Below are 26,434 nucleotides of genomic sequence, written 5' to 3' on the forward strand. Positions count from 1 at the left end.
CATCAGATGGCTCCTGGAGGAGAAACCCAAGAGGCCCCTTGAGGAACACGACCTGAAGTTTCCCAGGAAAAAAGGCGACTTGCTTCTGCATGTTGAGCTGACATAAAGGAAAAATGTCTATTAATTTTCTCATTTTTATTAGACACTCATAAAACAGTTCCACCCATTTTTCAAATCACACCTGATAAATGTGATCAAAGGAATCTTAGGCCAGTAAAAGATAAAGTGTGGTACCATGTGTAAAGCTCTGTGTGTGTGTGTGTGTGTGTGTGTAATTTGTCTTTGGCAGTCACCGAGGGTGGAATAAAATGTCGACAAAGTTGGCGACGAGATATGACCGTAATACAATAGGAAAAACTAGCTTGACAAGATATGAGTATATTGTAGCATGACAAATACAGTACATTATAATTTAGGGCCAATTATAACATGTTCCTTGCTAATTTAGGACAAAATTGACCACAGCCTATGCACAATTACGAAAAGTTTCCTCATTAATTTAGAAGGAAATCAAGCCCAAACTTACCTTCAGCGAAGTTTACTAAAGAATGAACTTTCCGGAGAGGAGCCGCTCTTCATAGAAACGGCAGAACAGCGCCACAGGATGATAGCGGCCGGAAATATATTGCGTCCGTAGTGGTTTAGCACTACCATTGAAAATGAATGGGAAACGGTTTAGGGCCGTTTAGCTAAAACTCTCTCTCTCTCTCTCTACCACGCGGGGGCCAGTCGAGAATAGTTGTAACGGAGAACCAAACAATCAGATCGAAGCCCAGAGGGTTCTCATATGATCAAATTCAATAAAACATAAGAATAAGATAAAAACAATTTGCATTGGCCGGGAATCGAACCCGGGCCTCCCGCGTGGCAGGCGAGAATTCTACCACTGAACCACCAATGCATAAACAGGTGCAAAAAAATGAAGTTTTTAAAGAAACTTAACTTAATACTTAACCAGACTTAATTCTAAACTATAAACGAGAACAAAAGCGTTCCGAATAATGGCGTCTTTTGAATAACTATGCTGCCATCTAGTGGTCAAATACAGGTATCTACACGCATAAATTAACACGCACTTCACGCGGTAATTAACGATATAAAGCTTGGACAGAAATTGTCACACACTTAACATCTTAAATACGACCACAATAACGTCGTGTGACACTAAATAAAGGGTATAATCCTCAGAACAACCATCGCAATGCAACCACCTAATTAACAAGCAGAAACCCAACTACCAAACATAACAACATAAAGCAATAGCCACTAACCAAACTATAAATATGACACAGTCAGGAAAATGGCTTAAAATTCGTCTGTGATAAACAATACCGTCCGAACTTCATCTGGGCCGTCTCTTCAGGCGATGAAGACAACTGGCTCCGCTCTGACGCGCTCCCAATTAACGCTGACCAGTGTGGCGCGCTCAGCGCCCCTCACTGCGCATGCGCTCAGGCTGTGACCCTTGTTTTCCTTGCTGTGACCCTGGTATTGCTGCATTATTACCTCCATTACCCCTGTGCAAGCTGACAACTATTTATCATCCCTCTTTCCCAATAAAAACAAATTTCTGGCATAAAGAATAATAACTAACGCTGTATGCTTGTGTAGATTGTGGATTGAGAACAAAATTCCCATCGTTTCCTTTATTTAATAAGACGTCTACTGTAGCGTTATGAAGGCTTAAGTACTGCGGAAAACATGTACTACAGCTCAGAAAGCTCCCGTTTGGCTTTGATGATATTTTGAGAGTTCCGTCCGAGTGTGCCTTTTTTTTTAAGACCCTAACAGTTAATGTTGTGTTCATCCAACAGTTATTGTACACATCAGTGGATTAGGAGAGATTAGGAGAATCAACAGATCATAGTACACTGACGCTGGGGGTGTCATACCCCTCTATGGACACACGGGGGCGCTGAAGTCCACGACATATGTCAACCTTGGGCATTTCGTTTCAGGCCCCGATTTACACACTGCAAGTTCTGGGTCTGCGCAAGTATTTATGGACCGGAACAGTAAGACAACGACTGCATGTTATACGCACGACTTCTGTTTCAAGTCGGGCAGTACTTTTGTAAAACGACCCTTCTTGCTAATGTGAACATTGCTCGTTGAGCAGCGCTTGGAAGTAACCAAGTTTCGGTTCAGCGAAATCTTGTTCCGAATAATTTTCAAAATCATGGTCTCAAAAAGCAACAGTACCTTTGTCATACTGTATATCCTTTTGTTTTTATTAAATTTGAATCAGTTCTCACGAAGGATTTATTATTACTAGTGCATTTAACGTGACGGTTACGTCATCTTGCGTAATTGACTTTAACCCAACTAATATTAGTAGCTTTCCAAATATGAGACATAATGCACTGTAGGGATTCTCCATCCAGTCCTGTCATGGGATTATTAAAATCATTTTTTTCAGGTTATTGATTACATGTACAGGTGTAAGAAAGTGACCTGTACACAGGCGAGATCACCATGTATCCCGTAGACCAGGGGTCGGCAACGCAAACTGTTGAAAGAGCCATATTGGACCAAGAAAACAATAACAAATCCCTCTGGAGCCGCAAAAACTGAAATGCCTTATAATGAAGGCAACACATGCTGTAAGTGTCTATATTAGCTTTAGTCTTTTTTGGTAAATATATGACTTGTGGGAACAGTTGGTCCTCCTAAATCAGTGTTTTTCCTCTTCAGGTCCAGTCGATTGTGGAGAGGGTGATACTGTTCCTGCTCAGTCGGGTTGTGGACAGATCTTTGGATGAGAGCGTGTGTTTCTCCCTGCACCCCCGCACCGAAAGCTGCAGCCTGTTGTGGAGAGACGGTCACCGTCAAACACAAAGGTGTGATGGTGGGTGTGGGAGGGAAGCGGCAGTTTTACAGTCTTTCACAGAGAAGGTAAGCTCCAGCTACATGTATGGGGCAGACCAGTGCGTAGGGATGGGCGGGGCTTAAAATGTGTAATTGCTGTCACCGCCAATGCATTTAGGCTACTGTCCTGATTAGTTGGACCTGCAGAGTATGTACTGGAAGCCAATAAATAAAATTCCTGAACAACATTTAGGGCTTGTTGTTATTGATATGCTCCGTATCCCAGAGAGGGCTGCTAAATAAAACACCTGATTATTGAATTCATGATTGAGCTCCCGTTTTTCTTTTCAGGCAGCCTCTGTGACACCTGGAGTGGTCAGGGTACTTGCTGCCTGGGTTTGGACACGCCTGGTTCAAAGCCTGACATAAAAGGCACAACATCAAAGACTAAAACTCTAGTCCTAAACATAAATCCCTATATACTAAAACTATCTACTTGTGTTAGTGAAACAGCATAACATAACAGAATAACAGAACAGAAGCTGCTAAAGTGATCTACATTTTAAACATAAAAGTAAGAACAGGAAGGCCAATGGAGAAGATACAGAAGCAGAACAAAGAGCTGCGGAGGTCAGTGACGGAGCTTCAACATGAAGTCAGGCAGCTAAAAGAACAGCTGGCTGAGAAGGACGAGCAGTTGAGCCGGACCATCAAAAGGCGCCAGATAAGAGCAGTGGCTCATGTGGACGCCCTGACCCAGCTGAACCAGGCAAGGGCTGATCTCACAGTGAGCCAAGAGAAGTGCTCTGATCTGGAGGAGAAGTTGCAGAAAGGACCCAACGACAGCCACCAGAGTCCGGAGCACGGAGACCACGGCAGAGGACAACAGACTGAGAAAGTGGAGACGAGTAACATAGAGCTCTCCAAGAAAGAAGAGGCTCTGAAACTGCAATTCTTAGAAAAAGAGCAGCAGATGGAGGCGTGGATGAGGCAGAGGCTCATTAGCATGCAGGAAGAATTCCAGAGGAAGCTCTTGGAGGAGAGAGAGAAGGACCAGCGTGAGATGCGTGAGAGAGAGGAGAGGCTGAGACAGCAGCTTGAGAGAGGGATGAGGGAAGAGAGGGACGACTGCTTGAAGAAGCAGCTGTCCACGTTGATTGAGTCCTGGCAGACCGAAGCTCAGCAGTGGAGAAACCACCAGTCAGAGCTGCAGGAGAAACTCCAGGAACAAGAGACCCTGCGCAAACAGCAAGAGGAGGAGAGAAAGCAGGAAACTGAGCGCTTCCAAGAGCAACTCCAGCAGCTTTGGGTAAGCAGCCGCAGATTTGTCCCGTCACTCCTGGTTTTGGAGGTTTAAATGTGTGGATGTGAAAACTAAAACCAATTCCTCCTTTCAACAGAACTACATTGTAAAGAAGGAGAAGAAGAAGAAGAAGAAAGGGGTCTGGAGCAGGATTCTAAAATTTTGGAAAGCGTGAACTCCAACACCTTTCCTTGCTTCCTTTTGAACTGGTCACAGCTCCCTCCACCCGTTTCCCTCCTGCCCTCAGTAGTTTTCCACTCTACCTGTCAGCCACTCCCACCTCATCAGGCCAACTCCACTCACCTGTCGGCTCCGCTGCAGCTCATCCCAGACCTGCCTGTCTTCATCCTGCCTGCCTCGCCTGTTCCCCAGTAAACCTGCCTGCTTTCTGTCTCCGACCACGCACTCTGCCTCCGTGGCTCCAGCTATAATCTGCTTCCCCGGCTTCGACTCCTCTGCCTGGCCTCGACTCGTCTGCCGCTCGCCCCTCACGGTACCTCTGCCTTGCCGCCCGGCTCTGGACCCCTCCCCTCGGCCGTTCCACCAAGAGTAAACCCATTCCCTTCCCTTAAACCTAAACCCAGAGACTTCTTTTGGGCCACTGGTCTGAAGAAGACTGTTTCCTGAAATCACGGGGCTTCATAAATGCAGAAGTTGTCCTGGAAAAAATGTTCTATGTATCTAATGGTTTTTAGTTTTTGGGGATTTTTTATGCTGAAGTAATTCACAACATAATTGTGGGATCCTAAAATGAGTTTTTTTCCATTAATCAAAGAATTCAATAATTTCAGACTGCTCAAATGATTTGCATCCTTATTTAAAAATGTAAAAAATGCAAACACTCTTTGAATCCAGCAGAAGATGTAGGTGTTCATGTAACAGGGCCTTTGTGTTATAATGCGTTATAAAGCATTTAATTACGCAATCTGTCATTTTTGCCATTTTCTGTTATACTGTAATTAAAATACATTGATATTTTATTGTGCTAGCCATTTTACCATTCAATCAGTGCATCCTTTTAAGTCCATCTCCAGCAAAATAAACAATTACCACATAAATAGGACACACTGAGCTTTTTTAAAATGTTGAATAGGTGTAATAAAATTAAGTTAGAGCAACTGAGTGGGACCACAGATGCTTCAACAAGACAGAAAGTCAGAAAGAGCTTTCCGTTGATGTGTCGTAGGCACATTGGGGGTAGATTTCTGATGACTTAATTGCTGACATAATTATTCAACTAAAAGATTAAATACAACTGGAGAAAAACAACAAAACTAGACTGGATTTTAGTTTTTGGGGATTTTTTTATGCTGAAGTAATTCACAACATAATTGTGGGATCCTAAAATGAGTTTATTTCCATTAATCAAAGAATTCAATAATTTCAGACTGCTCAAATGATTTGCATCCTTATTTTAAAATGTAAAAAATGCAAACACTCTTTGAATCCAGCAGAAGATGTAGGTGTTCATGTAACAGGGCCTTTGTGTTATAATGCGTTATAAAGCATTTAATTACACAAAATATGGTCTGTTACATGCTCAGCTGTCAGAAATACAGCATTTCCGGTCTTTAGTGGCGGATTTGGGAGCTCCGGCCCGCATTTCTTCTTCTGTGGTGCCCCTATAAAAGTGATGGCGATCCCTCCGCCTCCCCCCTTTGGCACATCACTCTCATGGGAGAGGTAGGTGTCTCATTTTCCATCACATCAGTTCAGATTAGTTACGTTTGGTTCTGTGTTCATCCATTTATGTATTCTAATTGATTGTTTAATAAGTTTGTTTATTCATGTTAGAAATACAATAGAAACATACCAGCACATAAACATGATGTTTAGACAGTGTTGACCGCTAGCTTACCCGCTATGACGAGTCGCGCTAATGCTCGTCTTCCCGCCTTGTCTGTCTTTAGGAACTGGAGCGGGCTGTTAACTGTCGACCAACGTTATTATTTGTTGCTGCCAGGTATGTGACTAGTTGTCTGCCCTTTTTTCACATTACTCTCATGGGAGAGGAACTGGAGCGGGCTGTTAACTGTCGACCAACGTTATTATTTGTTGCTGCCAGGTATGTGACTAGTTGTCTGCCCTTTTTTCACATTACTCTCATGGGAGAGGAACTGGAGCGGGCTGTTAACTGTCGACCAACGTTATCATTTGTTGCTGCCAGAATAAAGAGAATCCTGGACACGAGAGTCTCATTAAAACACAACGCAGAGTTCCACCAGTTACACTTGGTGCCGTTCGACCCGTCCGGACTCCGGCTGCTCCCGATCGGCTGCTCTCGCTGGGTACCGTCGCGGGATTCTCCGTGAGGCTGCGCCGCTGTGCCCTGGTCGGTCCGTATGGAGTAAACTACTGTTTTGGATCGTCAGAGGGGCATCTTCCTTTTTTTTCTTCTTCTTCTGATTATTACACGTATGTTCATGTTATCCATTTTGGGGCTTATGGCAAAGTAATTGGGTGTGCCTTAGCATTTTCATCCAGTCATTTATTTTCACACTGTTCCTTTTGGTGATATAAACCCCCCATTTGTGTCCTGTATGATGTCTGAGCTACATTAGATGGGCCGTGGTGGCACTTTTAGTTTGGGGAGGGGTCAGTCATGTTTTACATTTGGGGGGTTGAGGCCAGTAGCCCCCTGTAACTTTGACTGTACTGGTGACCAGTTAAACATGAACCCACCGTTAGTCCCTGCTGCTAGCTCAACTCCTGTTGATGTCCAGTCTCCACCTACTCAAGTCATTACAACAGAGGCTCTTAGCACTATGATTACAGGTTTAGCACAACAAATTGGTGAGAATATTACTGCTAACCTCCATGCTATGCACCAACCTACACCCTCCCAGTTACATCCCACACATAGCCAGCCTTCCAGCCATGTTGATACATCCCAGCTGAAGGTGGTTGTCCAGTCTGACTCGACAGATGTGTTGTCTGTTCAAGAATGGGTGGACATGATGAGATGCTATCTGTCCCAGCAGAGCTATGACACACCTGATGGAAAGTTTAACCTTTTACTGTCTAGACTAAGTGGCAAAGCCAGGGATGTGGTAAAAATGTCACGACGCTGCCGCCAAGACTTGTGTGGTGATGAGTTGATTGTTCGAAGTCCTGAAGCGCAATTTCGGCGAGCTGCCGTGTTCCAACCTGCCAATGAGGGACTTCTACAACACAGTGCCAAGAGTGGGTGAGGATGCTATGGATTATTGGATCACCTAAACAAGTCCTTTGATGCAGCTGATGAGTGCCTTCGCAGGCGAGGCAGACAGGTGGAAGACCCGAGTGTGGAAGTTGTCATGATGTTCATTTCTCATTGTCCTGATCCCACCCTTGCCTTGTCATTCCAACTCAAGCCTCTTGAAGATTGGACTGTGGCTGAGGTGCAGAGTCGCTTAGAAAGTCACGTTGGTAGGGTCAGAAGGGCGGTCGTTCATTCTCAACACGCTATGAGTGTAGCTGACATTTGCATATAACTGTACTGTCCATGAAACCACAGGGTTTGCAACATTCTATTTAATGTTTGGGAGGGTCCCCAGGCTGCCAGTTGACCTCATGTTGAAGAGTGTTCTCCAGGACGACACTGTTTGTGTCTATGCCACTTACGTCAAGACTCTGGTGGATGACCTGATCTGGGCCATGCTCCAAGCTCAGCGTAGTAGCACCAAGGAGCAGAAACATCAGTCACATCAGTATAACAAGAGAGCAAAAGGCCTGCCTCTGTCTGTTGGGGATCAGGTAGTTGTGGCGAATAAAGGTGCCGGGGAAAAACGGAAGCTTGCTGACAAATGGGAGCCGGTTGTCTACACGGTGGTGGCCTCAAAACCTGCCCTGCACATCTACCGAATCAGAGATACGGATGGGAATGAGCGTGTGGTACACCGCAACCTCCTCCTTGAGGTGGACTTCTTACCACTGGATGTGGCTTTGGATGGTGCAGCTGAACCTGTGGACTCTCTGGCTGGTGTTGCTTCTGGACCTGATCTGCATGAAGCTAAGATGGGCCCCTCTTTGGCTGGGTCCGGCACTTCTTCCAGTATCTCTGAATGCACATCAGCGTGGGTCCAGCAACTGCCCCCGCCTGTGTCGGAATGTGATGCTGAAGGTGGATTTCCTGATGTCAGTGTTCCTCAGCATTCCCTCACGGAGTCCACCGTCCCCTCCCCTGCTGTCCCTATAGAGTCACTTAGGGATAACCAACGTACTCCACGATTTGGCGGGGTCATTAGGCCAGTTTCTCGCCTGATCGAATCTATGACTCAGGTTACCTCACTTTTTGGTACCTGTTCCATCTCCTGTCATGATTGTGTAGTTTTCTGTTGTAAACTGTACTTTCATTGCATTTGGGTGACTGCCGTTTATGGCTGTTTTGTTTGTTTGTTTTGCAACTGTCCTTTGTATTGTTGGTATGATGTGCACTGCCATGCCTTAAACCCCAGCCACCTGTGGTTGGGCAGCCATATTTTCCCCTTGAGACCTAAAAGGCATCTCTACTGTATCTATGGAGTTTTCAACAATGTTGTTCTGACTCTGAACTCTTTGAAGAGGCAGCCGTCGAGCTGATTGTGTGATTGTGGCTGATCTTGTATTTGGGTGTTGGGAGGGTTTCGGTGTTTTGTTTGGTTTTTTTTTGCTCTTTTGGTTTTGTGATTTTGTGTTTTTTAGCACAATCGTGTAGAAATAATAGAATGTCCAGTTCGGAGCTCAGGATCAGTATAATTTATTCCCTTTATCTTCTAAAGAAGAACTTAGTCTTTTGTTCCTTTTCACTGAGGAGTTGCTGCAAAGACAAAGATCATTTATCAGATTAAAAAATGTGACATCTGTCAGAAGTCAGAACCACAGAAGAAGGTGGAGGCAGCTCACCTGCAGCTGGACGATTCTCTCGGTCAGGAGTTGGATCTTCTTCCTGTTGGAGGTCTCCTTTTCCTGCGAGATCTCTTCATGGTTCCTCTGGGTCTCAGGCCAGATCACTTCTTTCTCCAAACTCTGTGTCAGGTCTGACATTATCTGTTTGGTTTGGTTGAATTTTTCACAGACCTCCCTCTGGAATCCCTCCTCTTGATTCTTGGTGTCTCTGCTCCTGATCAGCCAGCTTCTTGCAACATTGTTCTTCAAGACTGGCACATTTTTGTTCTTCCTGCTTTAGCGCAGCCTGCGTGCTGCTCAGCAGGGCCAAGGTGTCCACGTGAGCCTCAGCGAAAGTTTAGAATCCTGCTCCAGACCCCGTTCCTCTTCTTCTTCTCCTTCTTTTCAATGTAGTGCTGTTGAAAGGAGGAATTGGTTTTAGTTTTCACATCCAAACTTTTAAACCTCCAAAACCAGGAGTGACGGGACAAACAAATCTGCGGCTGCTTACCCAAAGCTGCTGGAGTTGCTCTGGGAAGCGCTCAGTTTCCTGCTTTCTCTCCTCCTCTTGCTGTTTGTGCAGGCTCTCTTGTTCCTGGAGTTTCTCCTGCAGCTCTGACTGGTGGTTTCTCCACCGCTGAGCTTCGGTCTGCCAGGACTCAATCAACGTGGACAGCTGCTTCTTCAAGCAGTCGTCCCTCTCTTCCCTCATCCCTCTCTCAAGCTGCTGTCTCAGTCTCTCCTCTCTCTCACTCATCTCACGCTGGTCCTTCTCTCTCTCCTCCAAGAGCTTCCTCTGGAATTCTTCCTGCATGCTAATGAGCCTCGGCCTCATCCACGCCTGCATCTGCTGCTCTTTTTCTAAGAATTGCAGTTTCAGAGCCTCTTCTTTCTTGGAGAGCTCTATGTTACTCGTCTCCACTTTCTCAGTCTTTTGTCCTCTGACGTGGTCTCCGTGCTCCGGACTCTGGTGGCTGTCGTTGGGTCCTTTCTGCAACTTCTCCTCCAGATCAGAGCACTTCTCTTGGCTCACTTTGAGATCAGCCCTTGCCTGGTTCAGCTGGGTCAGGGCGTCCACATGAGCCACTGCTCTTATCTGGCGCCTTTTGATGGTCCGGCTCAACTGCTCGTCCTTCTCAGCCAGCTGTTCTTTTAGCTGCCTGACTTCATGTTGAAGCTCCGTCACTGACCTCCGCAGCTCTTTGTTCTGCTTCTGTATCTTCTCCATTGGCCTTCCTGTTCTTACTTTTATGTTTAAAATGTAGATCACTTTAGCAGCTTCTGTTCTGTTATTCTGTTCTGTTATGCTGTTTCACTAACACAAGTAGATAGTTTTAGTATATAGGGATTTATGTTTAGGACTAGAGTTGTTCTTCAAGCCTGGCACATCTTTGTTCTTCCTGCTTTAGCCCAGCCTGCGTGCTGCTCAGCAGGGCCAAAGTGTCCACGTGAGCCTCAGCGAGCCTTTTCCTTTCAGGCTCGACCCTGCAGATCTGCTGATCTTTTCCTACCAGACGTTCCTTCAGGTGCCTGAGCTCTTGCTGCCAGCTCTCCTCTCCTCTCCTCTTATCTTCTTGAAACAATTTTGATTGACATCTGTCAGAAGTCTGTATGTTTTGTGATGTGAAAAATAACAACCTTTATACACCATTTTTAAAGCAAACAAGTGTTTTTTAGCACAATAATGTGGATATAATAGAATGTCCAGGTTGGAGCTCAGGATCAGAATAATTTAGTCCATTTATCTTTTAAAGAAGAACTTCATTAGATTGAACTTCGACTTTTGTTTCTTCTTTTGTTCCTTTTCACTGAGGAGTTGCTGCAAAGACAAAGATCATTTATCAGATTCAAGAATGTGACATCTGTCAGAAGTCAGAGAATCACAGAAGGAGGTGGAGGCAGCTCACCTGCAGCTGGACGATTCTCTCGGTCAGGAGTTGGATCTCCTTCCTGTTGGAGGTCTCCTTTTCCCCTGAGATCTCTTCATGGTTCCAGAGCATCTCCTCCAGCTTCCTCTGGGTCTCAGTCCAGATCGCTTCACACAGTGGGAGGTCTGACGCCATCTGTTTGGTCTTGGTGATGTTTTCACAGACCTCCCTCTGGAATCCCTCCTCTTGATTCTTGATCTCTATCTGGTGTCTCTGCTCCTGATCAGCCAGCTTCTTGCAGCATTGTTCTTCAAGCCTGGCACATCTTTGTTCTTCCTGCTTTAGCCCAGCCTGCGTGCTGCTCAGCAGGGCCAAGGTGTCCACGTGAGCCTCAGCGAGCCTTTTCCTTTCAGGCTCGACCCTGCAGATCTGCTGATCTTTTCCTACCAGACGTTCCTTCAGGTGCCTGAGCTCTTGCTGCCAGCTCTCTTCTCCTCTCCATTCTTCTCTTCTTGAAACAATTTTGATTGTTGTCCTTTGAGTGTTTGAACGGTTCTCCTCCCGCTCCTGCTGCGGCTTCCAATGCTCCAGCTCCTTCTTGGACATGGGCCTCAGCCTGTCTTCATTCTTCCAGCTCTGTCCTCTCAATTTCCTCACGTCATCCAGAGCTCTGGAAAACAACTGAGTGAAGAAGCACAATGACAATTTACAACAAATGCACTCTTGTTTTCAATCCCCTGAATTCAATGGGATATAAAGGGAGATGCTCCAATGCATGTTTGGATTTGATTGACTTATATTTTGAGATGATTCTTGTGGAGATGCTAAGTATTAAGTAAATTAAATATATTATAGCAACGGACACGTATGCTATTGCTTTCAAAATGTCACTGAGTGTCAGTTTAAATTAAAACACAAATACAACTACTGTAATAATCAACAGTAATCAAATAATTGGGAACAAGCCAGGGTGGTGTTTGAGTGAATCCTGATTGAAGCGTGTTACCTTGCTGACTCCTCGATGTGCTGTTGACATATGGTGGATTATAAGGTTTCCAACTGCTGTAATAATATAACGTTTCCAACTGGTGTAATAATATCACGTTTCCAACTGCTGTAATAATATAACGTTTCCAACTGGTGTAACAATATAACGTTTCCAACTGGTGTAACAATATAACGTTTCCAACTGGTGTAATAATATAACGTTTCCAACTGGTGTAACAATATAACGTTTCCAACTGGTGTAACAATATAACGTTTCCAACTGGTGTAACAATATAACGTTTCCAACTGGTGTAACAATATAACGTTTCCAACTGCTGTAATAATATAACGTTTCCAACTGCTGTAATAATATAACGTTTCCAACTGGTGTAACAATATAACGTTTCCAACTGCTGTAATAATATAACGTTTCCAACTGCTGTAATAATATAACGTTTCCAACTGGTGTAACAATATAACGTTTCCAACTGGTGTAACAATATAACGTTTCCAACTGGTGTAATAATATAACGTTTCCAACTGGTGTAATAATATAACGTTTCCAACTGGTGTAACAATATAACGTTTCCAACTGGTGTAATAATATAACGTTTCCAACTGCTGTAATAATATAACGTTTCCAACTGGTGTAACAATATAACGTTTCCAACTGGTGTAATAATATAACGTTTCCAACTGCTGTAATAATATCACGTTTCCAACTGGTGTAATAATATAACGTTTCTAACTGATCACAATGCCACCAATGTGTTTATTTGCCTTTATTGGTTGTCCGCTTGTCCATCCTGGATCCTGAACTCGTCACCATTTCCATCGGGACAATCCGGACGCACCGGGTGGGTCGCCTCGAGGCTCCCATTGGTGGAGAGTTAGGAGTTCCCGAGTGTTTCCCTCTCTCCCTCTCCTTCTGTTTGTTGTCTGTGTTCCCTTGTCTGTTTACCTCCAGCCTGGGCAGGGCTGCTTCCAGGTTCTCTCCTGTTGGCCGATCAACACACCTGGAGCTCATCTGCAGCTAATCACTCACACCTGCCTCCTGCTTTAAAAGGCTGGTCCACTTTCTCACTCACTCACTCACTTTCTACCGCTTGTTCCTCCACTGAGGGTCGCGGGGGGGCTGGAGCCTATCCCAGCACAATGGGCGGAGGCAGGGTACACCCTGGACTGGACGCCAGTCAATCGCAGGGCTAACACATATAGACACACAACCATTCTCTCTCACACTCTCACCTACGGGCAATTTAGAATTTCCAATTAGCCTAATCCCCAATCATGCATGTCTTTGGACTGTGGGAGGAAGCCGGAGTACCCGGAGAGAACCCACGCAGGCACAGGGAGAACATGCAAACTCCACACAGAAAGTCCCCAGGCTCAGTCCCAACCGGGGATCGAACCCGGGGCCTTCTTGCTGTGAGGCAACAGTCCACTTTCTAATCATCACCAATTCATTGTCTAACCCCCGTGGTACAGCCTGGCTCATGAAACTCTGCAAGTTTGTTTCATGATTCCTGTTCTGAACTGATTGTTAGTCTCTCCTACTGACATCTGTGGGACAACTGAAGTCATAGCAACCTCTGAAGAGCATGACTGAAGTACTGGAACTATTTCAAGTCCATGACACCAATAAAGTTCATTGTGTGCTCATCCAGGTGTTTTGTTCATTCATACCAAATAATGATTATGTCCTCTTTACAATCAAATATGCAGATGCTCTCCCCTTACTCTAAAACACATTCAAGATTAACCTAAAGAATAAATGCAAACTATATTAAGGGTTCAGTGTTGGTTTGGGGTTTATTTAACACTTTGAGATTTATTTAAAAACTGTACTAAAAGTCCCCAACAGGATGAGAGATCCTTCCTACTTTGCAAATGATCATGGTGTTTGAATTCAGAAACATTGTTTTTGTGTGTGTGAAGTGTTTTTCAGGAAAACCTTTAAAGGTAATGGTTTGTCATCCGGGGGCTTGCATGTTTGATTTGGAATGACTATTCACAGAAGCAGACAAGTTATTTCCTCTTCACAGAGAAATATCATTTTTCCTGCTGTTGCAGGCTTCAGTCTGCTCCTCTTCTGGCTGACCAGCTCCCCAGCTTTGGAAAATATCCTTTCTCAGGGAACAGATGATGCTGGGATGCACAGATACTTGCATGCAAGTTTCCACAGCGTAGGATATAAAGTCTTTCATGCCACCCAGTACTTCAAGGGATCCTCAGCTCTTGTCAGAATTTGTTCTTCCATATGACACAGACAGTAAGACAATCGCTGTGTCCGAAACCACACACTCGTTCCCTGTTCACTACTCACTACATGGGGGACATGGATTGAGTGAACTACTATTATATTATTATTATTTTTACCCTTATTATTATTATACTATTGAGTGAACTTTAGCTGAAATGAGCAGTGCAATTAAATCTCATGGCCTGTCTCTCCTCCAGAGCCACTACTTCAGTCTTTCGCAAAACAAAAAAGGTCAAATTAAAGATTTTGAAAGAAGTGTTCCCCAACATCAGCACAAAAGTATACACACACATTAATGATCTTTACGGTGTGTTTAAATTACTCCCCCCAAAGCTTAATGGAACGAACCAGCACCCCAATATGTGAAAAATGTTCACTTTACTTGCCGGCTTGGAGCGGGAGTTGGTCCGAGGAAGCAGATGGAGAAGAAGACAGCCACAACTGATCCTGTTTATGACGCCAATTTTGTTGTAAATTTCTTCTGGTGGCGGCTGAGATGTGCTGATGGGAAAAGAATCTTCGTAGACACCAACTTGGTTATAAGAGATGTTTATGGGAGAGAACAGTCAGGTATCAGTCGGACGCTGCAGCTTGCCGAGGGAGGTTTCGTGGTCCCGATGGTGAAGATCTCCAAAGTGGTTACTTTATATGGTCAAGTAAACACATTCCTTTCTGATGACCTCATGACACAATATAACCAACCAAATGGTATGGAGTCCAACTCATTAAGCGAGAACCCAGGAGCCTGTGGACCCCTGAACTCCTTCACAGCAATTATCCCTTGGGGAATAACAAGGCGTTCCATCACAAGCACATGAGAGCACTGGTGACAGGACACATGTGGAACATGATTGAGATGGTGCCAGGGTGGCTGAAAAAGAAGTTAAGATCTTCAGAGGCCAGGAGTCAGGGCCTGCGGGGGATCGATACACAGAGGTCAGGGCCTGCGGGGGATCGATACACAGAGGTCAGGGCCTGCGGGGGATCGATACACAGAGGTCAGGGCCTGCGGGGGATCGATACACATTCTTCAGATACCACATATTTCCCCCCTTCGAGACTGCGCAGAGCCTCGAAAAATAAAAAGACAATCCAGTCTAATTGAACATGGCGGTGACCAATAAAGTAGTACACTGTGACATACATGAGCAAAAGATTGATTAAATAAGTGTGATTAGCTTGCAAAAATTTAGTGGACTGTGAGAGCGAAAAACCCATCTGACAGACCTCTTTCAGTTAAAACCTTCAAAACACTCTAGACGGGACAATTCTGTCACGCTCCCTCTGTCTATGGCGACCACCTATGGTACTCCAAGCCAATTTGAAAGGTTATATTAGGGGAGAGTTTGGCAAACACATACTAGACACTCAGAAACAAAATCAAAAAATTGTCCATGGTCAGGCTGGTCGACCCATCGAACCTTACCCTGGACCTTTCCCTGCCTAAGAACCCATTTCCCTGTCCACCAAAACAAGGAAAAACCTGAGTTCTCATAGCATCTGCCTACTGATGGAATCCCCCAAATAACTTTATTATCACAAAATGTCAGTTATATATGTTAAACACACCAAACAGTGGTTTTCGAATTTGTAGTTGATAGTCCCTGATGAAGGATCTTCAAATGATTCACATCTTCATTCAGGGTCCTCCAGCATCTTTCACAGTTCATTTTGAATTTCTGAGTCCATTCGAACATAGTTGTCACCCCAAAGTAGATCCCCAACTAATGTCCTGGAAACAGAGAGAGGTGCCAGTATTCTTGCAACCAAACATTGATTTCATTAAAAGGAATACAATACACATAACAGAACATGTATCACGATTAAGTAAATTATGTGATCATTTCCCCCTGGCCACCAGTACTACGGCGGAAAAATGAAAACATAAACGCCATTAAAAACAAAAGATAACATAAGGATATATCTCGACTGATTATACTGGATATTTGTCAACCATGTTGTCGGAAATGTCTTCCTCATCTGAATCAACTGAAGCTTTATCGCTTAGGAGCTGCATCTGGATCTGGTTGCTAGGCATCACCACACCAGTCCAACGCAATATCACCGCCTTGGCACAGGTTAATGACAAAGTGCAAAAACAAAACATCACACCCAGTGACACTACGACTGCACTGAGAACCTGAATCAACATAGCTCCCATTGGACCAAATTTGTCCTGAAGCCACGCCGTCGCAGATGTTCCTGTGCCTTCAGAAGGACCGAATGCATCTCTTATTTTCTTCAAAGCGTCGATTACATTAGTCATATTATCACCATTGTCCGGGATCAACGTATCACAAGCATCTCCTGTCAAATTCAGAGACACACAAACCTCCTCCTTTGGCCAAGATGTAATCTAAAGCCATGTCATGTTTCAACAACATAAGTCTGTGGCTCCTCTGAGTGTTGGAGAGATGTTCAAAGCCTCTTATAGTTTCATTAGCAAAGCCCTGCAAGGTGTAGGTAATATTGTCAATATGTTCGGGAAGAAACACAACGCCATACCACGGAAGCAAACCAATACCCCATTTTTCTCCTCGACCAATTCTCCAATGATAAGATTCAAGATTATGAAATTGTGCAAGTTCTCTTCTTCTCCTGGCGCTCAAAGCAGCGGTAAATTTGCTGGTAGAATTGGTGTCCCCTGAAGGTGGTGTCGTACTGAGTGTAAAAACCTCATATGGGAGTTTCAATGTCACCATGTAGCAACATCCAGTCCATGCATAAGGCAAAAACAAATAAGCTTTATTGCCACACACCCACCAAATATCTTTAAACGTTCCAATAGTCACATCCGCAGGCAAAGGACGATGTATAGCTCACACAGTCTGACTGGGTTCATCTTTTTGCCCAGGGAACATAGCCGGATACAGCTTGATAGGATTGGTAGTATCAGGATTGAGTACTTTCATACGGTATTCTACACAGTTAGACACCCCGAGGAACACACCATCCCCATTGTACGTGTCATTCGCACAAAAACATGTAATAATTTTCTCCTTTGTTTTCACCTCCAGGGGGTCAGGTACTGCCGTCATTGGATTTTCGTGTTGATCTGACAAGTTAATGTATGGCAAATTTCCATAAGAGCTGCAATGACTCCTAGGTTTAAACAAGTTAATGGATAAAGCCATGAATCTATCAGTCGAAGCTTTCTGGTGATAAGATAACCATGACAACAAAGAAAACTGACAGACTGAGACTGGTAATGGTTCTGCCTTAGTTTCTAAAATGGAAGGTCAAGTACTCGGTGAAGGGACTTTTAAAATGCCAGGACCTTTCGCTGACTCTAACTGAATGGGTCAGTTTCTGAACCCACAAGTTTCTGCCTGCCCACGGATCTGCAATATCCATGGTGGAGGAATCAAATCCTAACCCTCTCCATTTAGCATCATGTTTTAACTTGGCACGGACTTGACCAGCTGAATGATCAGCCATTAGTTTCTGTCTCAAGGTAACATTATATGACACACTGGGTTGAATTGTATCGGAGAAGTCAATTAGCTCCCCTTTACCCAAATACTCTGTACTGAAGGCGTCCTCCACTATAACTCTGGGAGGTGGCGGAATCGTCGGAACTGTCTGCACCCTTTGAGCAGGTTGCAGAGTCGTATTAGCAGTGGATAACATAGTAGTAGGTGATGGAGTGGTCACCAATGTTCCCTCTAATTTTTCATGTGTCTGAGCAGACACACAAGCTCCCTGAGCACTGAGGACCACTGAGCAACATCAGATGGGCACGCTGTGGCCACGCACCAATATCACGCTTGTTCAAAACCTTGGATCATAGCAAGTTGCATGGCTTATTAAAAGAATCAAATGACAGCAGCACATAAAATGAAAAAGACAAAAATCTTGTTGTTCATGAGATGTGTACTATGTTCTATGTGAGAGTCCTGCTTTAACCATAGGAAGAGTCCTAGGAAGAGTTTCACCGCTTGTTCTTCTATTTGCACATACTCCGACAGGGATTCCATCTTAAAAGAACCGCATTTCTTCTTTACTTTGGCTTGATCAGTGGATGTGTCTCTGCCCGTTCGTTTCGCCATGATAAGGGATTAGCATTTGCGTCTGTTGTTACCCAGCTAACGTGCACGGCGAGTAAAGGCGGGGCACATACGCAAACGCTGCCAATGCTGATTGGCTGCGTAGCGTAAGTGAACTGTATCGTATCATTGCCTGGACACCTGTCGCTCATTGAGTTACGTTGCGAAACGGTACAGAAAACAATATTACTGGTCTAATTAACTAGATTATATCAGTTCTAAAATGAGATATTAATTAATACGTTTCTGTTTAATTTTATTTTGTGCGCTGCATAGATCTTGTGCGCAGAGTATGTGCAAGCAGTGCGCGATTGCGCAAGCGCGCAGTTTAGAGGGAACATTGGTGGTCACTGATCAGCTGATTAACTGATCAAACCGCTAAGGTTGCCTTTGAACTTGGGCTTTTAGGCATCAAAGCAAAAGATAATGGCTCACTCCCTTTACCTTGTAAAGTCCCAAAGTATAGTATATAGTATATAATCGTATAGTTGCAGTTGAAGTAAGATAATAAAAAAACATGTTTGCTCAAAAAATGTTCCGAAAGTCACAATATCTGTGTGCCTTTCCCTGTGGAATCATAAAGAAAAGGGTGGAATTGCTGTTGAGCCAGGACCTTATAGAGTTACAAGAGGAGAAAAGCATTCTGTCTGCTCAGATTGATCAGATGGAAGAGTATCTCCAAAAGGAGAGAAACCAGAGAATAGCGTACCAGAATCTCCTCAAGGAATATCAGGTTTCTACCCAGCACATAAAGCAGAGGCTGAAGCAGACCATTATAGAGGTGGAAGAGCAGAAAAAGGCCAATCAATGGTTGATGAATATAATGAAAGGAGATCACTTCGGGGTCAACAGAGCACGAGTTCCTGCCGAGGAGGTGAAGGAGAATTGGGAGGAGGATGAGGATTGAGATGATGTACGTTTTGACTTGGTGGACTTTAAGTACAATAAAGACGGGCATGGAGCTGAAGAAGCTGCAGCCAGTGGGCGAAAGACTTCACTACGCCCAAAGAGTGCAGAAATGATCCAGAGCTGGGAATCGAACCTGGGACTTTTCTATGAGTCACAGAAGTGGTCAAGAGAGAACGTTAAGAAGAGAATCACAGTTTAACTGTTATGAACCAATCAAGACCCCAAATGCAGACGCTCAGGATAGAGTGAGGCTGAAAACAAGAAAAAACACAGGGGGTGAACAACGAATCGCCGTTGAGTGAAGAGTTGATCGGGATTTTATGGAGAACGGCAGGTGTGGATAATAACAGACCGGTCTCAGGTGTGCCTTGCTCGCCCAACGGGGAAGAGTCAGGAAACCGCTCCGCCCAGCCTGGGCCCATCAAGCGGGGGTGTCAGTGACCTTTATTTTCCTGCTTTGATGAACTTCATTAAGTGATTACTGTTGTTACACTCTCCGCGTTACTGCACTTCATCTATTTGGTGACAGAGCAGGTGGGCCGGCGGAGGCTCGCTCGTTTACACTACCTGGAGCTCACACACGTCCTTCCAGAACATTCATTTTGGAGAAAAGATGTTTGTTTATGGAGCTGAAACAGGCCAACGGTGGGGTTTTTGTGAACTGGGCTGCAAAGAGGCAGCACGTCTGAAGCTTGTCAGCAGCCCAGCGTGTGAGGATTTTAGCTAATAAAAGCCATTTGATGACACATGCATCTTTTGTTTATACATTGAATTCAATTCTTAGACTTCTGTTGCCATCCAGGCTAAGTTAAGCTAACAATTCTTCCCTTTTAAATTCAATAAAAGTACACAGAGCCCTTATCCAAGCTGAAAGTAGTGGTGTTTAAGTGAAGCCTCGTGAAGTGCCGAGGCTTTCCTACTAACAATTGTGCCGAACAACATTCAAAGCTTCAAGACTTCAGTGACGGTGACATCTGGTGGGCAACTGAAGCCATAGCAACCTCTGAAGAGCACGACTGAAGCATCGGCAGTTTCAATCCCATGACACCAATAAAAGTTCATTGTGTGGTCATCCAGGTGTTTGGTTCATTCATACCAAATAATGATTATATCGTATTTACAATCAAATATGCAGATGCTCTCCCCTTACTCTAAAACACATTCAAGATTAACCCAAAGAATAAATGCAAACTATATTAAGGGTTCAATGTTGGTTAAGGGTTTATTGAACACTGAGATTTATTTAAAAACTGTACTAAAAGTCCCTAACAGGATTAAAGATCCTTCCTACTTTGCAATGATCATGGTGTTTGAATTCAAAAACATTGTTTTGTGTGTGTGTCAAAAGTGTTGTTCAGGAAAACCTTTAAAGATAATGGTTTGTCATTTGGGGGCTTGTATGTTTGATTTGGAATAATTATTCACAGAAGCAGACAAGTTATTTCCTTTTCACAGGTTTTAATTGAGGAAATATCATTTTTCCTGCTGTTGCAGGCTTCAGTCTGCTCCTCTTCTGGCTGACCAGCTCCCCAGCTTTGGAAAATATCTTTCTCAGGGAACAGATGATGCTGGGATGCACAGATACTTGCATGCAAGTTTCCACAGCGTAGGATATAAAGTCTTTCGTGCCACCCAGTACTTCAAGGGATCCTCAGCTCTTGTCAGAATTTGTTCTTTCTATGACACAGACAGTAAGACAATGAATGACTGAATAAAAATCTCATGTTTCAACACATTTACAATAAATAGACGCACACATACATATATACAGCATATATACGTATATATTTCGCTTACTGTCAGGATTTCCAGTGTTGACAGGGTCACAGGTTTGCTGGGTATGATTGTCGTCATGCCTCATCCAAATGTGTAGAAAATAGACAAATAAGAATCACTTAAGTAAGATCTGAGACTTGAATCCAGACAAATAATATAGGAAACAAAATGCTAGTGATATACAGGAATTATACAGCTATTAAGGTGTTATTCTGCTAGGTGCACCTTGCTGCAACATGTACCTTCATGACTTCTGTCTCTCAAACTGCATCCAGGAAGAGATTAACCTCCGTCCGCTCCACTGCTGTGACCACTTCGGCCACGCCTGTGGACCTCTCATAGTTATCCAGGAGTTTGGTGAACCCTGTTGACAGAAATTAGTTTTAAAATGACAGAAAAAGTGCAGATGAGCTGATTAAAATAGTTGCTAGTGACACACGTACGGGACCTCCAGAGCTCGTTGAAAATATTGGAGTGCTCCTGATTTATAACTGGCCTGTTTTACAAAGACAGGAAGAAAAAACAATTCATTAAAAAAAACAAAACATAAAAAAACAGGAAATAAATGTTGACTGTACACGGTGAGGAGCAGGACCCCGCAGAATGTGTTCAACAAACAGCTGAAAAAAACCTTACACAAAACTTTAAAAATGTACATGACCAGATACCGTAATTTCTGGACTACAGAGCACACCTGATTAAAAGTCGCATAATCAAATTTTAGAAAGAAAATCAATTTTGTGTCACAGTTGTGGCAATCATGCCCGTGAGCCGCCTCGCCCCGCACACCTGTTGTGCATCAGGACTCTAACGAGCACTCTTCTTAATCCCCGGAGACACACCTGCTCTCTGCCAGATCGTTATTTGTTCCCGATGACTTTCCAGCGTATTCCTGTCTGCCTTCTGCCTGGTTCCGACCTTGCCTGCTCCTTTGTAAACTCTGTCTGTTGTCTGTTTCTGACAATAAAGCGGTGTTCAGCCAGACTCGTGTGTCGCATTTGCGTTCTCATCTGGTTTCTGACAATTAATAATTCATAGATCACAGATCCAGCCGGGCTTTTCCCTCTAGCGAACTGTTTTACACTCTTCAAAGATTCAAACCTCGGAAGATTCTTCTGGTTGCTTCCCATCAGGAATTTAGCCCGCACCAGATAATATTCATGAGTTGTGCAGATGAGTATTGACAACTTCTAGACCAGGGCTCGGCAACCCGCGGCTCTGGAGCCACTACCGGCTCTTTGGCGCCGCCCTAGTGGCTCCATGGAGCTTTTTCAAAAATATGAAAATGGAAATTGTTTTAATATAATTTCTGTAGGAGGAAAAACGTGACAAATATTCTATTCTATATGTTTTCCAATGCTGTATACATGCTGTGTATAATAAATATTTAATTTCAACATCTTATTATAATGGAAGTTAAACTTAAAGCGCCATCGTACAGCAGAGTGGCCACGTGGAGCGTCATTCTCTGCAGGATGCTGCAGGGAAAATAAACATTTCATTATGAACGCTCATTATGTATTTGTAGCCTACTTCTCATATTGATAGTAAGCTAAAATGGCTAATATAGACACTTACAGCATGTGTTGCCTTTATTATAAGCCCTATATAAGGCTTTTAATTTTTTGCGGCTCCAGGCAGATTTGTATCTTGTTTTTATGGTCCAATATGGCTCTTCCAACATTTTGGGTTGCCGACCCCTGTTCTAGACTAAAGATGTAATTTTCTCTGCACATTTTCTCATCTCAATCTGTTAGAAATAAAGTTTCAGTCCCCTGAAAATCTGAAAACTGGACGTTTGGAACAAAATCTTTTAAACACTTCTCCAAAATCTTTGTTAAGTAGAGGCAGAATAAAAGTTTGATTCAAATTGCTCATAGTGGCCACAACCAGTGATAAACCAAATGCCTGATATCGCCTTTATCATTCTTCCTGTGGTCATTGTTGATGTTGCTGTGAATTCATCACTTATGTTAGCAATGACGGTAACGTAGCACCTGCTATCTGCTAGTGTTCTATGAAGGAACAGGCTTTTGAGATATGAGAAGCTCCTGGCTGGACTTCTGTTGTCAGTGATGCACGTATTTAGAAAAAATGTGCTTTCTTCATGTGTGTTAACACATCAGGGCTCTTTTATGAGCTGTTTTTTTAAGTCTCTTAATAGCGTTTCCCAATAATGACAAGTCCATGAGGGGAGCACTCAGAAGTGAAGTAGGCCGCCCTCATCATTTCATGCACATTTGAATGTTTATCTGATGGTGTCGCTGGATCATTCATATCAAACCACAATTTGAATTCTAGATTTCATATTTAAGTGATAGTAGACAACATTTTTTTTTTGCAGGTTTTTTTTTATTTCTGTCTAAAAATGGTTTAAAGGGAGTCATGTTTTTCATCTTACTGTAGGGAACAATTATGCTCTAATGCCATAATTCTGCTATACTGCACCAATCTGTGCATTAGCAACATGGAAACTTATTTATTTAGCACACATGCATATAAAATCACCAAAAAAATAGAATAAAATGACAAACAAGTAAAATATGTTTACATGATCATACAAAACAATAAAAAAAAAGAGGTGCAGAGTTGAGGCAAGAGACCCGTAAGGGCCTGTTCGAGGCCTCTACTCACAAAAACTGCAATACAACAAGATAATCAAGAAAATAAATGAAAAGAAAGAAAGATAAAGACAATAATAATAACAAATAGAAAGCACTCGGGAGAGCGCAGACCTCCGCCAAGCGCAACAATTCCTGGCATATTGTGATTTCCACCATAAATATTAGTCCCACATATACTTTGACTACATATTTAGATTCCTTGACCATAAAACATACTGTTAGCCACTGGAATCATAACAATATATGTCTTAGTTCAATAGTTATTCACGAAAAAGTTTCACACTTTGAAACAGTTTTACTTTGTCCGGCGCGAGCGCCTCAGCGGCGGCTACGAGGCACGTTCACGAACTCTCCTTCGGCGTGAGGTTTCAGCTTCGTGGCTATTAATTCACTCACCACAAAACTTGCACGCGTAATATTCTCTCTGTCGGTACATGGTTGTGTGAAAGCTGCTTGTTGAGCCTCCAAACACCGACGAAGAGCGTTAATTTTATCCAAACTCATCTGTCCTGAGTTTAGCGTGTTTCGCTATGCATTTTTCGTCCGTGTCAATCAGTCCAGCCCACTACGTACATCACATGCTGTGTTCACTGACTCTGACCTTGACTCGGACATAACATAACCGTCTGTTTTATCTCAGAAAACGGGAAAATATTTCCTCTTGTTACGAAAGAAATTTCAGGATACGGAAGGCAAAAATACGCTACCGCTGCTACTCGCAGCTCGCGGAGTTTAGCGAACGGTCCCACTGTATAAGTGCACATATAAAATATAAAAATCTTATTGCGTTGCGGGCCGGTAGAAATGGTCTCGTGGGCCGTATACGGCCCGGAGGCCGGGGGTTCCCCACCCGTGTTAGACCATTATACCAGTTGGAAACGTTTATATTATTACACCAGTTGGAAACGTTATATTATTATTACACCAGTTGGAAACATAATATTATTATTACACCAGTTGGAAACGTTATATTATTACACCAGTTGGAAACGTTATATTGTTACAGCAGTTGGAAATGTTATATTGTTACACCAGTTGGAAATGTTATATTATTACACCAGTTGGAAACGTTATATTGTTACAGCAGTTGGAAACGTGATATTATTACAGCAGTTGGAAACATGATATTATTACAGCAGTTGGAAACATGATATTATTACAGCAGTTGGAAACGTTTTATTATTACACCAGTTGGAAATGTTATATTATTACAGCAGTTGGAAACGTTATATTATTACAGCAGTTGGAAACGTTATATTGTTACAGCAGTTGGAAATGTTATATTGTTACACCAGTTGGAAACGTTATAATGTTACACCAGTTGGAAACGTTATATTGTTACACCAGTTGGAAACGTTATATTATTACACCAGTTGGAAACGTGATATTATTACACCAGTTGGAAATGTTATATTATTACACCAGTTGGAAACGTGATATTATTACACCAGTTGGAAATGTTATAATGTTACAGCAGTTGGAAATGTTATATTGTTACACCAGTTGGAAACGTTATAATGTTACACCAGTTGGAAACGTTATATTGTTACACCAGTTGGAAACGTTATATTATTACACCAGTTGGAAACGTGATATTATTACACCAGTTGGAAATGTTATATTATTACAGCAGTTGGAAACGTTATATTATTACAGCAGTTGGAAACGTTATATTGTTACAGCAGTTGGAAATGTTATATTGTTACACCAGTTGGAAACGTTATAATGTTACACCAGTTGGAAACGTTATAATGTTACACCAGTTGGAAATGTTATATTGTTACACCAGTTGGAAACGTTATAATGTTACACCAGTTGGAAACGTTATATTGTTACACCAGTTGGAAACGTTATATTATTACACCAGTTGGAAACGTGATATTATTACACCAGTTGGAAATGTTATATTATTACAGCAGTTGGAAACGTTATATTATTACAGCAGTTGGAAACGTTATATTGTTACAGCAGTTGGAAACGTTATATTGTTACAGCAGTTGGAAACGTTATATTATTACAGCAGTTGGAAACGTTATATTGTTACAGCAGTTGGAAATGTTATATTGTTACACCAGTTGGAAACGTTATAATGTTACACCAGTTGGAAACGTTATATTGTTACACCAGTTGAAAACGTTATATTGTTACACCAGTTGGAAATGTTATATTGTTACACCAGTTGGAAATGTTATATTATTACAGCAGTTGGAAACGTGATATTATTACAGCAGTTGGAAACATGATATTATTACAGCAGTTGGAAACATGATATTATTACAGCAGTTGGAAACGTTTTATTATTACACCAGTTGGAAACGTTATATTGTTACACCAGTTGGAAACGTTATATTGTTACACCAGTTGGAAACGTTATATTATTACACCAGTTGGAAACGTGATATTATTACACCAGTTGGAAATGTTATATTATTACACCAGTTGGAAACGTTATATTATTACACCAGTTGGAAACGTGATATTATTACACCAGTTGGAAATGTTATAATGTTACAGCAGTTGGAAATGTTATATTGTTACACCAGTTGGAAACGTTATAATGTTACACCAGTTGGAAACGTTATATTATTACACCAGTTGGAAACGTGATATTATTACACCAGTTGGAAACGTTATATTGTTACACCAGTTGGAAACGTTATAATGTTACACCAGTTGGAAACGTGATATTATTACACCAGTTGGAAACGTGATATTATTACACCAGTTGGAAACGTTATATTGTTACACCAGTTGGAAACGTGATATTATTACACCAGTTGGAAACGTTATAATGTTACACCAGTTGGAAACGTGATATTATTACACCAGTTGGAAACGTGATATTATTACACCAGTTGGAAACGTTATATTGTTACACCAGTTGGAAACGTTATATTATTACACCAGTTGGAAACGTGATATTATTACACCAGTTGGAAATGTTATATTATTACAGCAGTTGGAAACGTTATATTATTACAGCAGTTGGAAACGTTATATTGTTA

The 26,434-nt window shown here is 42.7% G+C and overlaps 2 protein-coding genes, 1 long non-coding RNA gene and 1 other non-coding gene across 4 annotated transcripts; 1 reads left to right on the top strand and 3 right to left on the bottom strand.

Annotated features, from left to right (window-relative positions):
* Positions 1-830: 830 nt before the first annotated feature.
* Positions 831-901, bottom strand: trnag-gcc (transfer RNA glycine (anticodon GCC)). Its single transcript has one exon. It is a non-coding gene; the product is annotated as a tRNA-Gly (tRNA).
* A 4,857-nt stretch (positions 902-5,758) lies between these two features.
* Positions 5,759-8,753, top strand: LOC115246694 (uncharacterized). Its single transcript, XM_029825847.1, has 3 exons — positions 5,759-5,794; positions 6,022-6,176; positions 6,279-8,753. The coding sequence occupies exon 3, from the start codon at positions 7,628-7,630 to the stop codon at positions 8,669-8,671; it is 1,044 nt and encodes a 347-aa protein (XP_029681707.1). The 5' UTR covers positions 5,759-5,794; positions 6,022-6,176; positions 6,279-7,627; the 3' UTR covers positions 8,672-8,753.
* Positions 8,754-10,449: 1,696 nt separating this feature from the next.
* Positions 10,450-14,624, bottom strand: LOC115246704 (golgin subfamily A member 6-like protein 22). The gene is made up of 3 exons (XM_029825884.1): positions 14,461-14,624; positions 10,864-11,505; positions 10,450-10,775 (listed from the first exon to the last, which is right to left on the bottom strand). The coding sequence occupies exons 2-3, from the start codon at positions 11,428-11,430 to the stop codon at positions 10,698-10,700; spliced, it is 645 nt and encodes a 214-aa protein (XP_029681744.1). The 5' UTR covers positions 11,431-11,505; positions 14,461-14,624; the 3' UTR covers positions 10,450-10,697.
* A 5,854-nt stretch (positions 14,625-20,478) lies between these two features.
* Positions 20,479-21,620, bottom strand: LOC115246628 (uncharacterized). The gene is made up of 4 exons (XR_003885738.1): positions 21,249-21,620; positions 21,048-21,169; positions 20,827-20,885; positions 20,479-20,706 (listed from the first exon to the last, which is right to left on the bottom strand). It is a non-coding gene; the product is annotated as an uncharacterized lncRNA (long non-coding RNA).
* Positions 21,621-26,434: the final 4,814 nt, after the last annotated feature.

This window comes from Takifugu rubripes, chromosome 18, assembly GCF_901000725.2.
Source record: "Takifugu rubripes chromosome 18, fTakRub1.2, whole genome shotgun sequence".
Lineage (NCBI taxonomy): Eukaryota > Metazoa > Chordata > Actinopteri > Tetraodontiformes > Tetraodontidae > Takifugu > Takifugu rubripes.

Excerpts from the sequence above, each read along its gene's own strand:
- LOC115246694 (XM_029825847.1), top strand. The coding sequence starts at position 7,628 with ATGTTTGGGAGGGTCCCCAGGCTGCCAGTTGACCTCATGTTGAAGAGT.
- LOC115246704 (XM_029825884.1), bottom strand. The coding sequence starts at position 11,430 with ATGTCCAAGAAGGAGCTGGAGCATTGGAAGCCGCAGCAGGAGCGGGAG. Across the intron at positions 10,776-10,863 it reads AGAGAATCGTCCAGCTGCAG|CAACTCCTCAGTGAAAAGGA; the intron begins GTGAGCTGCCTC and ends TTGTCTTTGCAG.